This window comes from Neolamprologus brichardi, chromosome 8, assembly GCF_056152115.1.
Source record: "Neolamprologus brichardi isolate AB-2024 chromosome 8, ASM5615211v1, whole genome shotgun sequence".
Taxonomy (NCBI): Eukaryota; Metazoa; Chordata; class Actinopteri; order Cichliformes; family Cichlidae; genus Neolamprologus; species Neolamprologus brichardi.
In genome coordinates this window covers 14651687-14671188 of record NC_142111.1, presented here as the reverse complement: position 1 = coordinate 14671188, position 19502 = coordinate 14651687, and the positions used below count along the sequence as shown (strand labels likewise).

The 19502-nt window shown below is 41.0% G+C and overlaps 1 protein-coding gene across 1 annotated transcript; it reads left to right on the top strand.

Annotated features, from left to right (window-relative positions):
• The first annotated feature begins 5630 nt into the window (after window positions 1–5630).
• adrb1 (adrenoceptor beta 1) lies at window positions 5631–7816 on the top strand. The gene has a single exon (XM_006791223.2). The coding sequence runs from the start codon at window positions 5744–5746 to the stop codon at window positions 6935–6937; it is 1194 nt and encodes a 397-aa protein (XP_006791286.1). The 5' UTR covers window positions 5631–5743; the 3' UTR covers window positions 6938–7816.
• The last annotated feature ends 11686 nt before the right edge of the window (window positions 7817–19502 follow it).

The following is a 19502-nucleotide window of genomic DNA, read 5'->3' as shown; positions in this document are numbered from 1 at the left end:
AAAAACATATTTTATCTAGTCTGTTTTGTGTGTCGTTCTTTTCATTTCCCGGTATTTGAGAATCAGTTTGTTTTGCGTAATTCCAACCAATACATTAATAAGCTGAAGTGCTGGAGCTCTTTTATATGAGATGCTATCAAAAGCATCACTAATGAGCACACTCGTTACATAAAAATGTAAAAATGCCAGTTTATTTCTGAGCTGGCCTCATACACAGACCTCCTGTTTGACGCATAGTTAATATCTTTCATTTTTCTCATTCCTGTTACAAAGAAAGAGCCCTCTTTTTTTTCTTTTTTTACTCTAGCTCAGTTTTGATCATTAACATAGTTATAAACAGACAGCTTACAGAAGCAGTCTCTCGTGTTTACAATGAAGTTACAGAAAAACAGTTTTGTGTATATTTCCTAGTCAATTAACGAGTCCTGGAACAAGAATTATTGGAGTGGTTCAAGCTCAGTTTAATTTTGTGTAAATGCTTTCGCATGCAACAAAAATGCAGCTGCAGTAACTGAATGCAGTAAAATATATGGGCTTGGAGTCCATCTTGATACCTTTGAACCCTGAGTGCTGTGAAAAAAGGTATTTGCCCCTCCCTACTTTCTGTCTCTCTTTTTTGCATGTTTGTCACATGTTTTTTAATTTTAATATAAGACAAAGATAACCAGAGTAAATACAAAATAAAGCTTTTACATGATAATTTCATTTATTTAAGAAATAAAAGCTATTGAAAGCTAGTGAAAACTAATCGGCTTCCCTTGTGAAAGTATGAATTAAACAGAAACTAAGTGAAGTAGGCTGAAAGATCTCAAAAAGCAACAGCGGAGAAACAAAGTCAGTGACTTCTATCAGTCTGGAAAGGGTTATGAAGCCATTTCTAACAGTTTGGGACTCCAATGAACCACAGTGAGAGCCGTTATCCACACATGGAGAAAATCTGGAACAGAGGTGAACCTACTCGTAGAGCGCATCGACGACTCATCCAGGTCACAAGAATAACCCAGAACAACATCTAAAGAGCTACAGGCCTCACTTGCTTCAGTTAAGGTCAGAGTTCATGATTCAACAATAAGAAAGAGGCAGAAATGGCGTCCATGGGACAGTTCCAAGGTTAAAACCACTGCTGACTGGTCAAAGTCTAGATTTAAATGCAACACTCATTGCCAGTTATTACAGACTCAAAAAATACCTGTAATAAATACAAATATCTCCACTTATAAATACAAATATAGCCAAATTTCTTGATGCAATATTATGCTGACTTTTCAGTAAAGGTGTAAAAATGACCCCCCGCGCACTTTAAGACTGGCTGTGATCAGATCCAGCTCAGATTAGATCTGAGTGAGGTTTCTACTTTCTAATTTCCTGAGAAAGAAAATTTGATGGCAATTGAATGAACTGTTTGCTTTTTTGCCTCATCTTCTGCTGGTGTCTAATCTAAAATCTATTCTGGTATAATGGTTGATGCGCCCACAATAACCACTCATCATGGATATATGGGTGTGCTCATTTCCTATTGACAGCAACTGACCTAATGTACTTATTTAATGTAAAGGGCAGATTCTACATTTTCTTATCTATGATATGTAACTCTAATTACAATTTTACTATATTGTCCATTTATGTTTGCACATGTTTCAATAAATTGTTGCACCTATTTCCCTTTTTTCCCCCCATTTTCCTAGCAACATATAATCATCCAGGAAAGGAAATCCCAGAACGCTGATTCTGTTGTTCTGGACATAGTTGGTTCTTTTCTTTTGCACAATACTGTCTAAGATCCAGAAACACTTCTTCTTTTCCAGGCCTCATATAAGGTGGACCGGTGCAAAACACAGAATTTAAAATAGTTTTCAGTTCCTGCACTAGTGACTGAAATCCAAATCTATGAAGGCACCATTAATGCTGAATCAAAATCTAGGTGTTGGAGCAACATATGAATCCAGCCATTGGATGCTTGGATGCCAATTTCAGCAGGACAATGTCACACCACATTCTGCACATATTCCAATAAATGGCGTGGTAGTAAAAAAAAATTATTTGTACCAAACTGGCCTGTCTGAAGTCCAGAGTACAGATTGTTGGTAAGAAAATAAGACGTGATGCAACACAGTTGCAAAGAAGCTCCGAACTCAACTATTTTCAAAGGTGTTTCTGGCAACAAATTCAAAATGAGCACATTTATTTTAACAGGTTTGTTCCATCATCTGTCAGAATTAGTTTTGAAATTACTTTTTTTCCCCAATCAGTTTGAAAACATTTGATTTTTCTTCCCCTTTTTGTCAGATTGTTACATGTTTTTATCAAACCAGGTGAAAACTTTATTGCATTTACTGGAATCTGTGACATTTTTGGGAGCTCCGTTGCATTTTAAAGGAATCTTTAGGCTGCTGCTCACTCTGCTCGCTCTGCCAGAGGAGCAAAAATTACAGTTTATTGAAAAAGACATTGATAGGTAAGCTGCCCGCTTTTATCTCCATCCTTTTATCCTATCATGCCAGGAACCTAGCTCCAGATCTACAACTTGAAAATTCTTATGTCCCCAGGGTGCACTCAGGGCTTTGTGAAAGCACTTTCTTGTTTTATGCACTCTGGCCATGGGATGAGCTGCAAAATGCTATTTAAAAAACGGTCCTTTCTCTGGCAAGCTTCAAAGGTCTTTTCAGAACTGTCCCAGGGGAGTAATATTAGTGTTTGACAAAATCCCAGACTTGAGGTGGAATGTGTTGTGGGTAGCAGCGATGTGGACGGTCATCTTGTGATTCTTTTATGTGTATTTTTTTAACACGAAGATAAACTCCACAAGTTAGAACCGCCACAAAAAAGAGCTCTTGCGTCTCAGACCTGAGGATGAATCAGAAATAAAAGCAAATAAATCTGTCTTTAACCAGATACTTTTAATATGCAAAGATAAACATGACAACAACATGGTTGCTTAAGACAGGGAGCTATTATTGGCCTCCTGACTCACTCTGAGTCTTTTCCTGCTGTTTTATCTCTCTGTCCCCTCAGCTGCTTTCCTCACTGTCATTCTGGCAGCATCATTAACCCTGTACCACTCACACTCACACACACACACACACACACACACACACAGAGAGAGAGCCTCAGTTAACATTTGGCAAATTGAAAACATCAACACAGTACATGGATAAAATACCCAGTCAGGTAAGGCGCTCGGGTCATCGAAGCTGCCACCTCCTCTCTCACTTGTGGTGGTATAACACATTAAAATGAATATTAATTTAACTGCGAGATCACCCCCCAAGTAAGGAGTTCGAATGTGAGTGATCAGATAAGAGCTTCACCAGCACACAGCTCCTTTCACCAGCACAAAAAGAGCTTTTAAAAACCTTTCTCAGGGGCTTGAGAGCCATGTGCCTCTCATGACACTCACAGGATTTGTGAAACTGACACTGGTTTATTGTTATTGAATTAACTGCTCATAAAAGGTGATTTAAAAATAAAATGGCTCATTTAATATTGGCAGGGTGTTTTGGGGCCAGGTGAAGGAGAAAATTTTAGTTTCTCCACATTTTCTTTCTTTTTTTTTTTTTTTACTGCAGAAACATTTATTCACCATTCACTGTGGCTGAGTGGGCTCCATTAAGATCATATCACTGTAAGAGATAAAATATCATTGCCGTATTTCCAGGCTGCGGCGCGTGAGGAACGTTTGCTTGAAACGCAGGTTTTCTGATGAGCAGAACCGCTAACAAAACGCTCTGCAGCTTCACTCCAACACATCGCTTTGTCTGCCTCTGCAGAGACTCTCGAACTCAATCCATAAACGGGGAAAACCATCACTTCAAATAATGAAATCAACTTGGACCTTTGACTCCGCGCTGGTGTCAACATATGAGATCAACCAAAGCTTAGCCAGCAGCGCTTCTCTTCATTCCGGCGTTCAAAGCTTGCACAAAGATTATGTGGGAGGTAGCTGCTGTTGAGTGGTCAAGAGCATTTCCATGAGCACGTTTTTAATGAAAGTAAACGAGCTGCTGAACATCTGAATTACGCCGAAGAGGTGTAAACGCTTTATATGCGGCCGAGAAGAGGAGCCGATGCATCAGCAAAGTCAGGGAATCGTTTTAAGCCTTTAACAGTCATTGTCCTGTGATGAAAGCTTCAGAAAAGGAATTTCTTCTATTTAAAAACGGACAATAGATTTTTTTTAAAAAGCACAAAAAAAAGTCTTCCCACTCCTGTTAATGCACATGTTTTTGTTTTATAGGGTTTGATTTCAAGCTCTTGGAAATTTCTGCCACCACAGAGGTGGAAAGAAGATGAATGGAGTTTATTTATTTATTCATTTTAACCAAAAACCATAAAGAAACTATATATTTTATTTCCCACACTAACGTGAATAAAATGTCTTTTTTAGGCGCCAAACTTTCAGTTTATATTCTGTTTAATGCCCCTCTGATAGACCTTTGTTGGCCTACAGTAGTGGTCAGATTTGAAAGTGGGCACCAACAATGAGTTAGTTCTTTAAAATGAACAGCCTTACTCCTGCCAGTTTGCTCAAATCCTAAATTATTTAGGTTGTAATGTCTCCATACTGGAAACTCACTTGCATATAAATAAACTGTTTATGGCCTCAGAGAGCAGGCCATAAAGTAAGAGGCAATGGAGAGCCCCATCAGTCCAGTGTTTTTTCGCAAGTCTTGCTTGTTCACAGTAGGTTGACAGTGTTCCTGAAGTGATTTTTGATTAATTTATGAATAGAGTTAAAAGATGAAACAATATTCATCCAAAGTATGAATTGTTTCTTTCCAAGTCTGTTGAATTAAAAAAAAAATGGCATCGTTACATAAGAAAATCCTTTAATCTACCTTCCTTTCATTGTTTTGTTGTTGTTTCTTTATCTTGAACGCCTTCTTTTCTTTTCTTTTTCTTTCTTTTCCTTCTTTTTTTTTTTTTTTTTTAACTAAGCTCACTACTAGGCTTGTCTTTCTTCCATCTTGGCCATAATTTAAAACCTGGTTCAGGTGTAGGTCACAAAAATCATTTTTAATGACCTGGAACTGACCTGGAATGTTTATCTCTGCAGTGATGCGTGGACAGAATAGCTGTGAGTCAACCCCTGCTTTATAGCCTTCTGTACTTGTGATTGGAGATAAGAAGTTTACTATAATACAGCTGCTGTGAAGGAAGGACCACAGATCCGTGGTTGGGCCTGACCTCATGCCTGCGGAATGTATTCTTAGCGATGAAAATATAAAACGGACAAGTGGAAAAACAAATTTTGTTTGTGGTTCGCCAGTGATGAAAACAGCGAAATCCCTGTAGTTCATGTCCTGCTGGACTTCCATATTTGGTTAATCGTGTTTCCATAACCGACAAGATTTTTTGGACCGATGATAGTTATGGACAGTTTGGGGAGTGACCATCTGCTTCTCCTGCTTAATAAAAGTTTGGTTTATTCGTCCATGCGCGTTAACTGGCGAAGACACCAAAAAGAGACTGACTGAAAATTTAAGGTTCAGGTGTTTGTTTGCTTCCACAACTTCACCGCTGGGATCGTTTGCCCGCTGAGCTGCCTGATTGGTCGTGAGGAGCAATGATGTCACCGCGCGCTTTGCTGTCCCGGCCGCTACGGCAGCCAACGCAGGCTGAGGACTTGAGAGGCGCTCCAGATGGAGTTGGCGCGCAGTGGGAGTAGAGCTATAGACTGTGAAGGCGTTGTTAGTGCTGCCTTGATGATCTCGACCTGGTTCCACTCACAGCCCAGCAGCCCGTCATGGGGGACGGTGGTGGCGCGTCCTCGCCAGTGAACTTCCAGAATGGCACAGGGAGCGAGGCGTCCGACTCACCGGGCTCCGCTGCAGCCGCGTCCGAGCAGTGGATGGCGGGCATGAGCGTGGTTATGGGTTTGATCGTCCTGTCCATCGTGTTCGGAAATATCCTGGTCATCGTGGCCATCGCCAGGACGCAGAGGCTGCAGACTCTCACCAACGTGTTCATCGTGTCGCTGGCGAGCGCGGACCTCATCATGGGGCTCCTGGTTGTGCCATTTGGCGCGGCGCTCGCGGTGCGCGGTTCGTGGCTGTATGGCACCTTTTTCTGTGAGTTCTGGATCTCGGTGGACGTTCTCTGCGTCACCGCCAGCATCGAGACCCTGTGCGTTATCGCCATAGACAGGTATGTGGCTATCACATCACCTTTCCGCTACCAAAGCTTGTTAACCAAAGCCCGGGCCAAAGCGGTGGTGTGTGTGGTGTGGGCGATCTCTGCGCTGGTCTCCTTCTTGCCCATCCTGATGCACTGGTCTCGGGACAGCGTGGACACAGACTGCTACGAGGACCCCGAATGTTGCGACTTTGTCACAAACAGAGCATACGCCATCTCCTCATCCATCATATCTTTTTACATTCCTCTCCTGGTCATGATATTTGTTTACGCCCGCGTGTACAGAGAGGCGAAAAAGCAGCTGAGGAAGATCGACAAGTGCGAGGGCAGGTTTCACAACACCTTAACCGGACTGACCTCCAAGTGCAAGAAGAGGCCGTCTAAGATCCTGGCACTCAGGGAGCAGAAAGCGCTCAAAACGCTTGGCATCATCATGGGAACGTTCACTCTGTGCTGGCTGCCCTTTTTCATAGTGAACGTCGTGAGGGTTTTTTGCGCAGAGGTGGTGGACAAGGACCTTTTCGTGTTTCTCAACTGGCTGGGGTACGTGAACTCTGCGTTTAACCCCATAATTTACTGCCGAAGCCCAGATTTCAGGAAGGCTTTTAAGAGGCTGCTGTGCTGCCCGAGGCAAGCCGACCGCAGGCTACACATTAGCTCCTGCGACCTGTCCCGATGCTCCGGCGGGTTCGTCACCTCTCTGGAGCCCGGAACGTTGGGGATGTGGTCAGACTGCGCCGGCTTGGACAACAGTGATAGTAGCCTGGGGACCGGAAAGTTGTCTCACTCCGAATCACAACTGTGAGAGGGGGGGATAATGACAAAATAGGCGAGTTTCTTTTTGGAGACGGAGTGCGTAAGAGACATATTTAATCATTTCAATGGGGACCTTTTCAACAACAAACAGGATCATTTGAGTTCAATCAACAGGCGAAAATGCTAGAAACGTGTTTGAAAGCCATTTGTAAAGCATCAGGATAAATATTTTTCCCGATATCTCCCTTTGGCTCAGAGAGAGAGAGTTTAGTGTGAAAGAGAAAATCAAATTTGCCAAAATTATAGCTCATCAACCCTAAAATGAAGTGGCTGTAAAGCTTCTGTGATTAAAAACCTGTCAGGTGCCGAATTTGAAATCCAGTAAATCTGTGCATCAGCCAAAGAGCGGAGTCGCACTCCTGTGATTTATGCCTGATATAAATATAAACTTTTCAGTTCTGATTTTGTTCGATAAACAGTTGATTTCTGCATTTATGCGTTATAATGGGGAAGTGAGAGTCCGATCCTCGCTCCAGGTTCGTGCGTAAAAATTCGCTCATCACCGCTCAGGCGCACTACAATAAACTTTTATTTAAAGGCACTGGATAAGATCAAGGCATTTGTCGGAGTGACTGTATTGCAGTCATGTAGAGCTCACGAAGTATTTTACCTCACAGCCATCGGCAAGTGCAATTTGTACGACAGGTATTTGTTTATATTAAACATTGGTGTAAAATAGCCTATTTATTCCGCGCTGTCTTTTACAACTAAACGAGTAATTGTGAGGCTGATTCTAATGCCCGTTGTACATAATGTGCTGTTTAGTGCCCAAGAGGAATTTGAGCCTCTCCCTTTGTCTTTGGCTTTACATGCTGTTGTGAGGTGGTGTGTTATAATGTCTGTGAAAATAAAAGAAAGTTTTACTGTTTATTGCTGTTTAACCCATTTTTCGTCTTGTTATTATTATTATTACTGTGGGAAGGTTTGACTCCACATGGAGCTGCAGAAATTCTGAAATGCTAGAGGAGAAGTGATTGAAATGTAATCACATTCTGCAACCTCGGTTCGTTCACAATGTACCAAGAGACTAATAAGAGCAGCATTTTGTGATTAAACAGCGTGGCAGCGAGAAGTAAACGGCGCTTTGCAGGATTTGTGAATTGGCGTGATGTCAGATGCTGTTGTGCTGCTGGGAAGAAGAGGAATCTGATTGGCCACCGTGGAGAAGGGAGCCACGAAATCCGACTCTTGAACAATGCTTCTTGTGCGCTTTAATGTTGCGGGGATAAATAGTGGTTTTTTTGCATGCTTCATTAAAGTCCACTCGTGGGTGTATCGATATTGTAAGCTCAGTTCACAGCTGTCAGAGGAAACAATTGCGCACGGGGGTGAGGTGAGCCCACTTTACGGCACACGCTCGGACTAACTGGAAAAGCACAGGTGTTAGTGTGGATAAAGGTGGCTCTGCTCTATTCAAGTTTCTAACTAATCCGTGACCCTGAGCTTGTATGCACAATAACAGGACCCTGAAACCAAAGCATCTAAATGGATTTCCCCTGTATTCATTTTATTATTTATACATTTACAAGTGTAACCTTTTAACCAGGGCCTTCTCTGCTGTGGGATACAAAGATGGCTCCAGTCTGTGAAAAAAAACAAAACCCACTGTTTCTCCTAATCCACATCATATTCTAATCCAATTGCACTACTAAACATGCCAATTTGATGTTGGGAGTTTTATGCGTTTCTGCCCCTGCCATTTTGTGTCTTCTCTTCATATGTGGTTTGCATACAAGCCTTTTTTTGTTTTAAAAACAAAAACAACAATGTGTGGGTGGGTGGGGGCCTGGAGGTTCATCAGAGATAGATTTTTAGAAAGGATGGTCAAAAAAAGCGATCCAACATATGCAGCTTAACTGGTAAAAACGCAGAGTATCAAAGCCAAGCTAAGAAAATAGTGATGACTGTAACAGCAAGGTTCCCTTTTTTTCAGACCTTGAAAAGCTACAGAAAAAGAGGCATTACACAGGCAGAGAAGCTCTCCCAGGATGGGCAAGCTGAGCTTTAATGGTAAAATTTATGTGGTGACACTTTAAAACATAAGTAAAAGTTGGAGCTACTACTACAAAAAAAAAATAACAATAGGGGGTATTTTATGTCTTGCTTTCATGTCCCCAAATGTTTTAAGCTCTCCACCCGCATCCACTCTCACTCAGGTTAACCACCTCTCCAGCATGCTGTTTGATGGATCCATTTTCCTCGAGCGATACTCTGAAAGCCTATAGAAAATATTTGAGTAAACACCACGGCAGCTGGTGTTCTGAAGTGGCTCTTACAGGAGAGATTTGTAGTTCTTTCTGGGGAATATTAATCAGCCCTTAAGCTGGACGTCTTTAAAATGCATTACCATGACGTGTTGTGCTAATGATGCTCTCTCAAAAAGCCAGAGCTGTACATTTCAATTAGGCCGGAAAAACTGAATGGAACTGAGCTCAGCTGTTCTGGCTAATGAACAATGTTTAGATATGATTGGGTGAACTAATGAGTGTGAATGAGACCCAGCTTTTAGAAAAACGAATAACAACATCAGTGCAGCCAGCGTCAGTGATGGCCTCCTGGCAAAGACCTGCTTCATTATTAAGCATTTGTTTGTTTGGCAGGAAGTTTGCGTTTGGGCAGATTAGCTGTGGGCTCACATATGGAGGAGCTAATCAGTGGTTTTAAGAGTAATTGTTTCAAATTGCATGTGTATCAGCAGACATTTTGGCTGCTCCAAGTCGAAGTAGATAAAGCGATACCAACATGACCTCTGTGCGAGCAGAGGTTATAACTCCATATGGTGTTTACATTCAGAAATATGTTCGCCAGTGATTTACCCTTGGTGTTTCACCCACATGTCTCTGTGGTATTTTACAGTCCAGGCTGGAGTGTAATATATTTAACTGTGATAGGCCAAGATCAGGGTTAAACACGGGGTTGTATTAGTAAACACTCCTAATTGAATTGTGCTTCATTACATCTTGTACATAATTTGTGGAATCTGAAACCATAAAGATAAATAATAAATAAATAAAGACTCATCTTTGCAGCAAATACATTGCAACAGTTAAAACCTCATATAAAATAAGGGTAAAAACCTTTAAAAAAAAAAGAGAGATGGAGGAGTTACATTTGTTGGCTGTTGGAATGGCAGAGACTTCAGCAGCCACAATTTCTGACCTTTGGACATAGTCATTGTTTCCAGGTTTTATGATAAGCTTCAAAAACAGATGTTTAGATCTTTTACTGTTACGTACACCCCCACATTTCAGTAAATTCTTCCTCTGGTAATTAATTATCTGTTTTGGTTGTCCTAATTGTCCTGATTAGGTGCTGAGGCTCACGTACATGTTGGAACAAGTTGTTTCTCCTCCACCATTTATCAGCAAACTTAATTCTAGAATTTTTTCTTTCACTTTTTTATGATCAACTATTAACTTATAGCCCTCAGTTTTCAAGTTTGTCACTTGTTAATTAGTTTTGGGGCTTTAATCCAGCAGCCCACTGGATGCTTGGTTGATGGTGTTTTTTGTTGTTTTTTTTTGCTTTATTTTATGTTGTGTTTGTTGCTTTTTGAGTCATTATTTTGTGTTGTTAAACTTAGTTTCCGTGAGCTTTTAATTTAGGGGATGTAACACATTTGGGGGCTCATCCGGGATCCAGACCTAACACAGCCCAAGCAAGAATAATAACTCCTATCATGTTTTGACTAGAAAGCGACAACAGTTAGGCTCATACATTTCTGGGCAATCACACATTTCTTTTGCATCTTTGCTTCTGTACATCAAAACAGTGAATTTTACATCAATCAATATGCAATTTTCAGCTTCAATTCGAGGGGTTTAACAAAAGTATTGCATCCAAAGTCATTGGACACTTGATTGCCAATCAGTTTAATGGTCAGACGAGATCTGTTCTCCCATTGTTTCATGATAGCTTGATAAAAGATCTGAAATTGCTTCCAAATACTGAAATTGCTCTTATTCGAGGAGGTTAATAGTAATGTCCAAGCAAGTTAGAGATCAACAATCAACAGTCTGGTACATTATTAAACAGAATGAGTGCACTGGGCAGGTTATAGACCTTTAGAACTGTGCAAAAGCCTTGAGCCACTCAAAACGTTTTAATATTTTAGTAGGAAAAATGTAAAATAGCTGCAACAATCTATTAACAGATGTGTAAACAGGAATGGAATTACAGTGTATGAGAAAAAAGCAGTAACAAGATTGAAAGTCAATGTTTGCTACAACATTTGAATCTCCCCTTAGATAGGGACAACAGTTCAACCCCAAAATGTCAAATTTTCCACTTATTTTTCAACCCAGTTCTGAAGCAGTTTGGCATACCTCAGCCTTTTTTCTGTTTCCCTTCTTAAGAATGGCTTCTTCACAGCCAGCTACCAGTGAGACCATTTCTGATAAATCTTCAGTAACCAGTAGACGGATTAAGTAAAAAGGCTAAACGCTCATCTCAGGTGCTGCGTCAGGTCTTTGCTGGATTTCTCCTGTTTCATAGGTGCAGAAAATATTTACTTAACTTCATTTCCTTTGACTGTTCTTAAACCTTTTGCTTATTTATAGTCTCTGAAATATAGTGATATTTTGTAAGAACATTTTTCATGACCTTCAAAAGCACTTCATCAACGCTGCGCTGAAACTTCAAGGGAGTGTCTGGAGTTCTTTCAGATCCTCTCGGGCAACAGGTGCGAAGCTTCATCCAGTTATTGCATGGATTCTTGTCCAGATTATGAATATTGTCAATGCCAACCACCTCCTACAAGGCTTGATTAAAGACCAAGAGAAATATCAAAATCATCAAGTAGATCAAAAAAAACAAACAAAAAAACCTGCAACGTTCAGAGCAATCTTTGTGAATCTTGATGAATCTCTGCTGACATACATTTGCTTCATGATGTTTTTCACTAAGCATCCTCTCAATAATAGATCCAACAGAAACATGATTAGAAACACAGTTTCTGTAAAATGCTAATGCAAATAATCATTTTCTTCAGCGGGTGGTGTTCCAGGGGAGGCTGTTACAATCTTTGAGCGAGAAAAACAAAAGTGCAAATTTCTGAAAGCTACAAATGTCAGCACCTGGAGATAATTATTGCTGATTGCTGATTATTACAGTCTTATCAAACCCAAACAACAGATATGCTAAATAATGCAACAGGATCATAAAAAGTGCACCACAAAGATAAAAAAAAAAAAATGCAGCTTATCTTTTTTTATGAATGTAAACCATTTCAAAGTGAACAGACCCTGTAGCTGGCACACGTCTCTCTGATGAAAAGCATTGATCAAAATTCAACTTCTATTGGCTAATCAAAACCTCTCAACCCTGTAAGATTGAAATCCCCTGTGACTTTTTTCCCCTCTAACTCAAGCTGTACGTGCTGAGGTGCGTTGCCAAAAGCAGGTGCTACACTTCATGTGTCCATCTGTTTGGATTCCCCGTGTGAACTTGGCACGTTGCGGTCTCCATCTGCTGGGCTTCAGCTTGCTGCGATTGTAGCTTGCATGAAGATTGGGTGAAGGTGGTCAGCGTTTATATTCAACTTTAGTGATGCAAACTGACTTACTTATGGAAATGATAAGCCACGCGTAGTACATTCATGAAAGCATAACTGCTTTTTGGAACATTTGCAACAGGAACAGGAACGACTGAGGTACATTTCCTCTTCATATCGAACATTAAAATCAGTGAAGCTGATTTTGTTCCTTTTAGAACAAAGCTCAGGGCAGATTGATAAAGGTCAGCTAGAAAACACTGGTCACATACCAAACAAACAAGTCCGGGAACAGTGCAGCTTTTAAATCAAAGAACTTGGCACTAATAAGCTATCCAAACAGCCTTGGGGTAGATAAGGTACATCAGCATAAATGTTTCTTTTAAGAGTCCATCTGACAGTCATAGATGAACACACTGATCAGTGCAGTACTCATCTCCATTTCCTCCATTTTTATTCTTTCTCTCATGAAATGAGTAACATATCAAGCATCGATGCACTGCGGCTCGTTAAAGCCTTCTCCGACTTTCTCCCCAAGTCGCTCCTTGCCGTGCCAGCCTCAGTCTTGACCTTTTACTAAATCCTACACTCGAATCCCAAGAAGCTGATGATTCATTGTCTGACTGCTTGAGATTTAGTGTCCAGGATGAGACTCTGTACCAACAAAGATCACGATTAAAAGAATATTTGGACACTAAGGTTAGATCACAAGATGTTATTATGATAAGATGCAACTGGGAAGCAGGTGCCTCTCTTCAAAGGTAGCAGAAACCATCTCCACCCATGCAGGCTTACTCTATTACGCAATAACATTTTGCTTCCAAAAGCAAGACTTTCGTGTAATTTTGAAAGGAATCTTCAGCAATAGTTCTTCTTCTTCTAAGTTTTCTTTTTGTTTTCATTTGTTAAACCAATTAACACTTACCTATGAATCATTCAAGTACAAAAAAAAGGCTCTTAATTCAAGATAGGAGGCAGCGTTGTGTCTACACATAACAGATGACTAATCAAAGAACAACGTTTAAATTATACCTTTAGGCAGAATTCACAAAAACACATAATTTGTTCACATTTCTTTAGTTGAATCTATGAAAAATGTGAACGTTCACACAGTTTGGCAGATTTAAATTGGATTTTTTTGCATGAACAATGAGATTTCAAAAGTGCTATTAGTTGGAAATTTAGCAAATCTCAGCCCGCTGTGCAGTGTGTCTTTAAAAAAACTGAGGAAACTGGACAAGTGAAGGATGAAAAGAGATGTGTCAGGCCTAAAAAACCCCATCTAGGGCAGAAGAACATCTGTAGTCATCTGTAATGGCTTTAGACATAGAGGAAGCTCTGTCATAGCTTAGGGCTGAGTAGGGCTGAAGTGCTGTTGGTGGGGAACAGAACAAAGAAAAGTACCATCATATTTTGCTCTACTATGACATAATATCTATAAAGTGATCTCAAACACACTGCCATTAAGGTAAATACATACCTGGATAGAAAAGCACACAGTGGAACACCATCAGTCATGGATTGGTGTCCCTAGAGCCCAGACCTGCACATCATTGAAGCCGTGTGGGATCATCGTGACAGAGAACAGGACAAAAAAAAGGCAGACAACATCCAAAGGGGAGTTTTAAAATGTCTTTTAACTATTCCTGAAGACTACCTAAAGAACGAAGGTGGTCATACCAAATATTGACTTTCAGGCTTGATATTGCCTTATACGTAGATAGTATCCTCATGTATGTTTGCATAAGTTTCAATGACTTGCTGTACCTATTTCTTACTTCAACAAATGTAAAGAAATCAAGTGTGACTCAAAACAGTTTTGCAGTACTGCATGTAGTGGACAAAAATAATCTAGCAGTTTTCCTTGTTTCTAGGCTTGTGATGAACTGCTGGCTCCAGTTTCATAATAAAACGGAGTGATGTCATCTGAAAGTGTCAAAATATTTAGGTTACCAACCTTAAACTCCTCTTTCCAGCGACTACAATGATGGAAGCAAGTGTTATTACCGAGTCCACATCTTCCCGCACATATAAAATGTCAGCGCCGCAAGGCATTTTATATGGAGATGTTTATTTTTTGGCATTTTCTAATCCTTTCAAGTCCCTTTCTTATATAATGAATCACTCACGGTCAGATGGATTGGTCCTTCACAACAGCATTGTAGTTCGAGAGGTGGACTTGCACTCCCATGATGAGGGGCTTCACAGAGCGTTCAAAGCTCCCAAGAGACCAAGCTGAGTCTAAAAGGGGAAAAGTGCCCTTTTGTAAGCCCTCCAGCTGACTTTGGGGTTTTTAACCCCTCGCAGTGAAGGTCGCTGTGTCCCACCAGCAATTCCTCCCAGTCCTACTCGCTACCCTAGCTCGTCTCTTGTTTATCTGAACTTCTCATTTAGATGAGTGATCAAACATGCAGAGCAAAGTTGTTAATAAATTGTTAATAAATTATGGTTATTTAACCACATTGAAAAGTGTGCATTGTATTGTTTTGTTACAGTAACAGATGAGTTCCAGCGTTTTCCAGCAGGGTCACAAATGAAGTGGGAATCACGGGTGCAGGCTTTCTCAGGGCATCTTTTCCTTTAATGCTAGAGTTTCTTTAATAAAGCTAGAGTTTCTGTTTGGTTTCCCTGCACCGCTCCCGAACACTGAAACTACACTCCGGGCCGTTTAAAAAGCCTTCATCACACTCAAGGTTTATCGCTACCTTTCTTGCTGACTCCCTGCAGTTATCACTCCCCCCAAGGCTTTGACTGTATCTCGTCCTGGCCCCACATACACAAGACAAAGTCCAGACACGTCCACATGTAGCTCTGGTTTAATGTGAAACCACAAATAGTTGGCCAAACGGCCAAAACCTGCAGCTCTGCACCTTTTCATCAAACACAAATCTCAACGAACAAGACAAAAATTCAGGCTGTTAATGCACCGCCGCTCTGGAGAACATTAATTGTCTAAATTTCCATGTTAGATGCCGAGACAAAGCATCTGAAGAGGCAGAGCGTAGAGTGGCATATAATCAAAGCATTACAGATAGGACGGACCAGACGGATACATGAATATTCCCAATTAAAGGGTTATTTTTGTGCACAGAATTACATAACAGTTAAGTTAAAAGGGAATAAGTGGAATGTAATGATGGTCGTTATGAGGACTTGCTTATATTCAGATATTTTTTTTTATCTTAATGTTACAGCTACTGCAGGAGGCTCCCTAAATCTGGGCTGGGAAACAGTGAAAAAACAGACTGACAGGATAGACTTGTTATCTTTATACCTTAAGAGCTCTTGTCAAGGTTGGTGCTTCGGCTAAAGGACATGGGCAATGCTTTATGAATTCAAGGGTGGTCATCTAAGCTGATAGGAGAATCTGCTATCTGTGAGCTAAAAATAGCTTCTCAGTAACCATTCGCCTGAATTGGATATTTGAACCTGCTACTGTGCCCGCGGAGAATATAGGAACTTTCACCCCTACGTGATGAGAATAAAGAAAGAAATGTCTTGTTTATGCCGCTAAATTATGATATTTCTGATGACAGGGTGCTTTCAGTTGTTCTGTAGGCGTTTTTCAGCGTCTGTACATGTGCATAACCATGAGACAGCATGTGCGTAATGCAAAATTTTGATGTGAGCAGACTGAGCAGCATGACTAAGGGTATTGTTCAACAAAAAATGCTTTTATAACTGAGATTTTGACACAAAACAGCGGCCATGGTACCTCAGCTGCTAGAAGGTGGCCTGGTAGACTGCACCTTCTCTCAAACTCTGCTAATGAACTTGAAGCAGTTTTTGGGCAGCTCCCTCTGAAGATACAAAACCTGGAACTCCTCTTTAACCTGTGTCAGATCCACTGCTTTTCTCTGATTGTGTCTGCATGTACTCAACAGACACTTTATTAGGTATACCTCGCTAGTAATGTGTTGGATCCCCTTTTAGCTTCAGAAATGATCGAATTCTTCGTGACATAGATTCAAGATGGGGCTGGTAACATTCCTGAGATTTTGATCCTTACTGACATGAGAGCATCAAACAGTTGCAGCATATCAGTGATGCAAAGCTCCCGTTCCACAACATCCCAAACTGGCTCTGCTGGATTGAGATCTGGTGGCTGTGGAGTTCATTTGAACTCACCGCTATGTTCAAGAAAACAGTATGAGATGATCTGAACTGGGAGCAGCCATCGAAGATCAGAACGCTTTAGTAATCAAAGGATGGACATGGTTAACAACAATCCTGAGGCTGTGGCATTTAAGCAATGCTCAATTGCCAAAGTGTCCCCCCAATATATCCCCCACACTGTAACACCACCACCAACCAATGATCCATGCTAGCATGCTGTTTGCACCAAATTCTGACTCTACCATCCAAACGTAAAAGTGGAGACTTGTCAGACCAGGAAACAACTTTTCTTGTTTTCTGTTATTCAATTTTTTCTGGCCCTGAAAACTGTAGCCTCAGTTTTCTGTTCGTAGCTGACAGGAGTGGCACCTGGTTGTAATGAGTGGTCATTGCCTTCCTATCAGTTCAGAGCAGCCTCTGACTTCTGGCATCAACAAGGCATTTTCACCCAGAGAACTGCCGCTCACTGGATATCTTCTCTTTTTCTGATCATTCTCTGTAAATCGCAGAGATGATTGTGTGGGAAAATCCCAGCAGAGAAGCAGTTCCTGAAATAGTCAGAAAAGCCACATTCAAAATCACTTTAATCATCTTTCTGATGACCAGTTAGAACTCCAGTGGGTCATCTTGACCATGTCTACATCGCTAAATGCATTGCCACATGATTGGCTGATTAGATATTTACATTCACAAGCAGTAGAACAGGTGTACCTAACAAAAGTCTGTTGACACTCAGTCCACATATTTAAAAAGGTGCGAAAGGGGAAAAAAATACTATTTGCTTTCTGGAAATTAGCCAAAATGTATGGACTTATATTTATATTTAAATGGATGTGCTTCAGCTTGGTGCGTCTTTCAGGTCCAGTGAGGAGAATGTCTGTGAAGCAGCAGTTTGGACTTCTGAATCCTCTGAATGGAAGATTGCTTTGATGGACAGCGGCACAGCGACGTGCATGACCTCAAGTACCGCTGACACCGCTGCTTTTGAAGTGGGACCTAAAGCTGACAAAAGTCACTGAGAGGGAGGTCATCTCAGCGCAAAAATCGCTTTGTCACCTGAATTAGGCTCAATTCCACCACGCCCGACAAACAGAAACCAGGACAACAGATGTTAGTGTCAACAGGAAGGAGGAAAAGCACAAAGCGAGACTGCTGCAGGACATTCAAGATGAACTTAAGCCTCATCTCCTTTTATTCCCTGAAAACATAGTATGTACATCATCCACAATCATTTTTTTTTTAAAACATCTCATCAGAATTTTACACAATGGCATATCTACAAATGTATAATATAATCACAGTTTGAATATTCCACAAGACAGATCAAAGGGAATCATTGCACAGCAGGAAAACAAATAATGGCAACTTCTCTCATTTTCTTTTACAGATCGGCACTCGCACATACTGAACACCATGTTTTCATATTCATGAAGGGAAACGTGAGGTTTGTTTTAGTCATCCGCACAATGCTGCAGCATGGCTTTATTTCAAGGCTGTGGAATTGTGTTGGATCAGCGGGAACGTCGCTTCTCTCGGGTTGACACGTTATGACCAAAAATCAGACGCCGCGTATTAGCATGCCTCGGAGGATTTACTTGGACAATCCCATGCGACTGTATTGCATAGGCTGTATTATACTTCTGTGCCAGAAGCAAACTGCCAAAATACAAGAACGTTAATCACCTATTCAGCAGCAAGCACCTACTTCTTGATTAAAGATGCATGAAAATGAAAATCTGGCATAATTTGCAAAAATGCAACTTCACTGAAAATCAGCTAAAAAAGGCTAATAACACCCAGAATGAAGACACAAACTCCTGCACGCTTGCATACTGAGCTCACGTCGCAATGAAGTCAGTTCGGATGAAATAAAAAAGTCAACACACCAAAACCTCTGCGCAGAAATAGAGAGGCTTTAAAGACTCCGCGCCCTCAATCCTGGAAACTTTCATCTTTATTAACGTAGTGGTCCATTTTAACATCGCCTCAGGGTGAATTTGGGGGAGGGGGGGGGGGATTGGCGTGACCCATAAAAGCCTGTTTCAGACTGTGGAAAAAAAAATTTAAAAAAAGAAATGGAGGCTTATCTTTTGTGACAGCTTCTACAATCAGATCAAACCAACTGAAAAGAGACTGGCATTGTTAAATTGAGTTGCTCTCTTCCCTTCATCCAAAGTGTTTGCGAATGTGTATCTCTCTTACTTAAATAGCTGTCAGCGAGAGACAAAAGCATTATTGTGTGTAGCTCGGGGATGCTGAGCTGCAGGTCTGTGTGTGCGCGTCTTCGTTTGGCTGACAGACTCTGCTCTAAATGCAAATCGCACGTTCCCTCTCGGTGGAACAAACTCCATGGTCACTCCGGTTAAAGCCTATAAGCCCCGACAGCTGAAGCATGTACACAAGGTGTAAACACAACGAGGCTCGAGAGGTTAACAAAAAGGCACACATGCAGCCATGCACACACCATTTTAAATATCCACACACACACACTGGGACAGGTGCTTGTTGCACAGACATGAGCGATAAACAGACCACACGGAGACAGACAGTCACGTTCAGAAACACAAAAAAAGACAAAAAAAGAGAAGAAAAGAAAAACAAATAGGATCAGCATTGCACTTTGTCCCTGGATATATTTCTGTTGGCTTTCCTGAGCTATAGCTACAGATCTCCTGTTCTCCCTTTGATTCATCTACATTTGATTTACTTCAATGGACTCAGTGACGCTACAAAAAAAAAAGAAGAAGAAAAAAGAGGAGTGTGACAAGAATACCTAAACATTTCTCTTTTTTCTCCCCCCAACCTCCTACCAAATCATATTATACACACGGTGCTAAAAAAAGTTTCCAAACACTGAGCATCTGCCAAAAAAATGAGGAATGCTAATGACGCCGGAAAGCTGAGACATACACATCGTGTCTGGATTAGACGGGCTACTGCCAACTGA

Excerpts from the sequence above, each read along its gene's own strand:
- adrb1 (XM_006791223.2), top strand. The coding sequence starts at position 5,744 with ATGGGGGACGGTGGTGGCGCGTCCTCGCCAGTGAACTTCCAGAATGGC.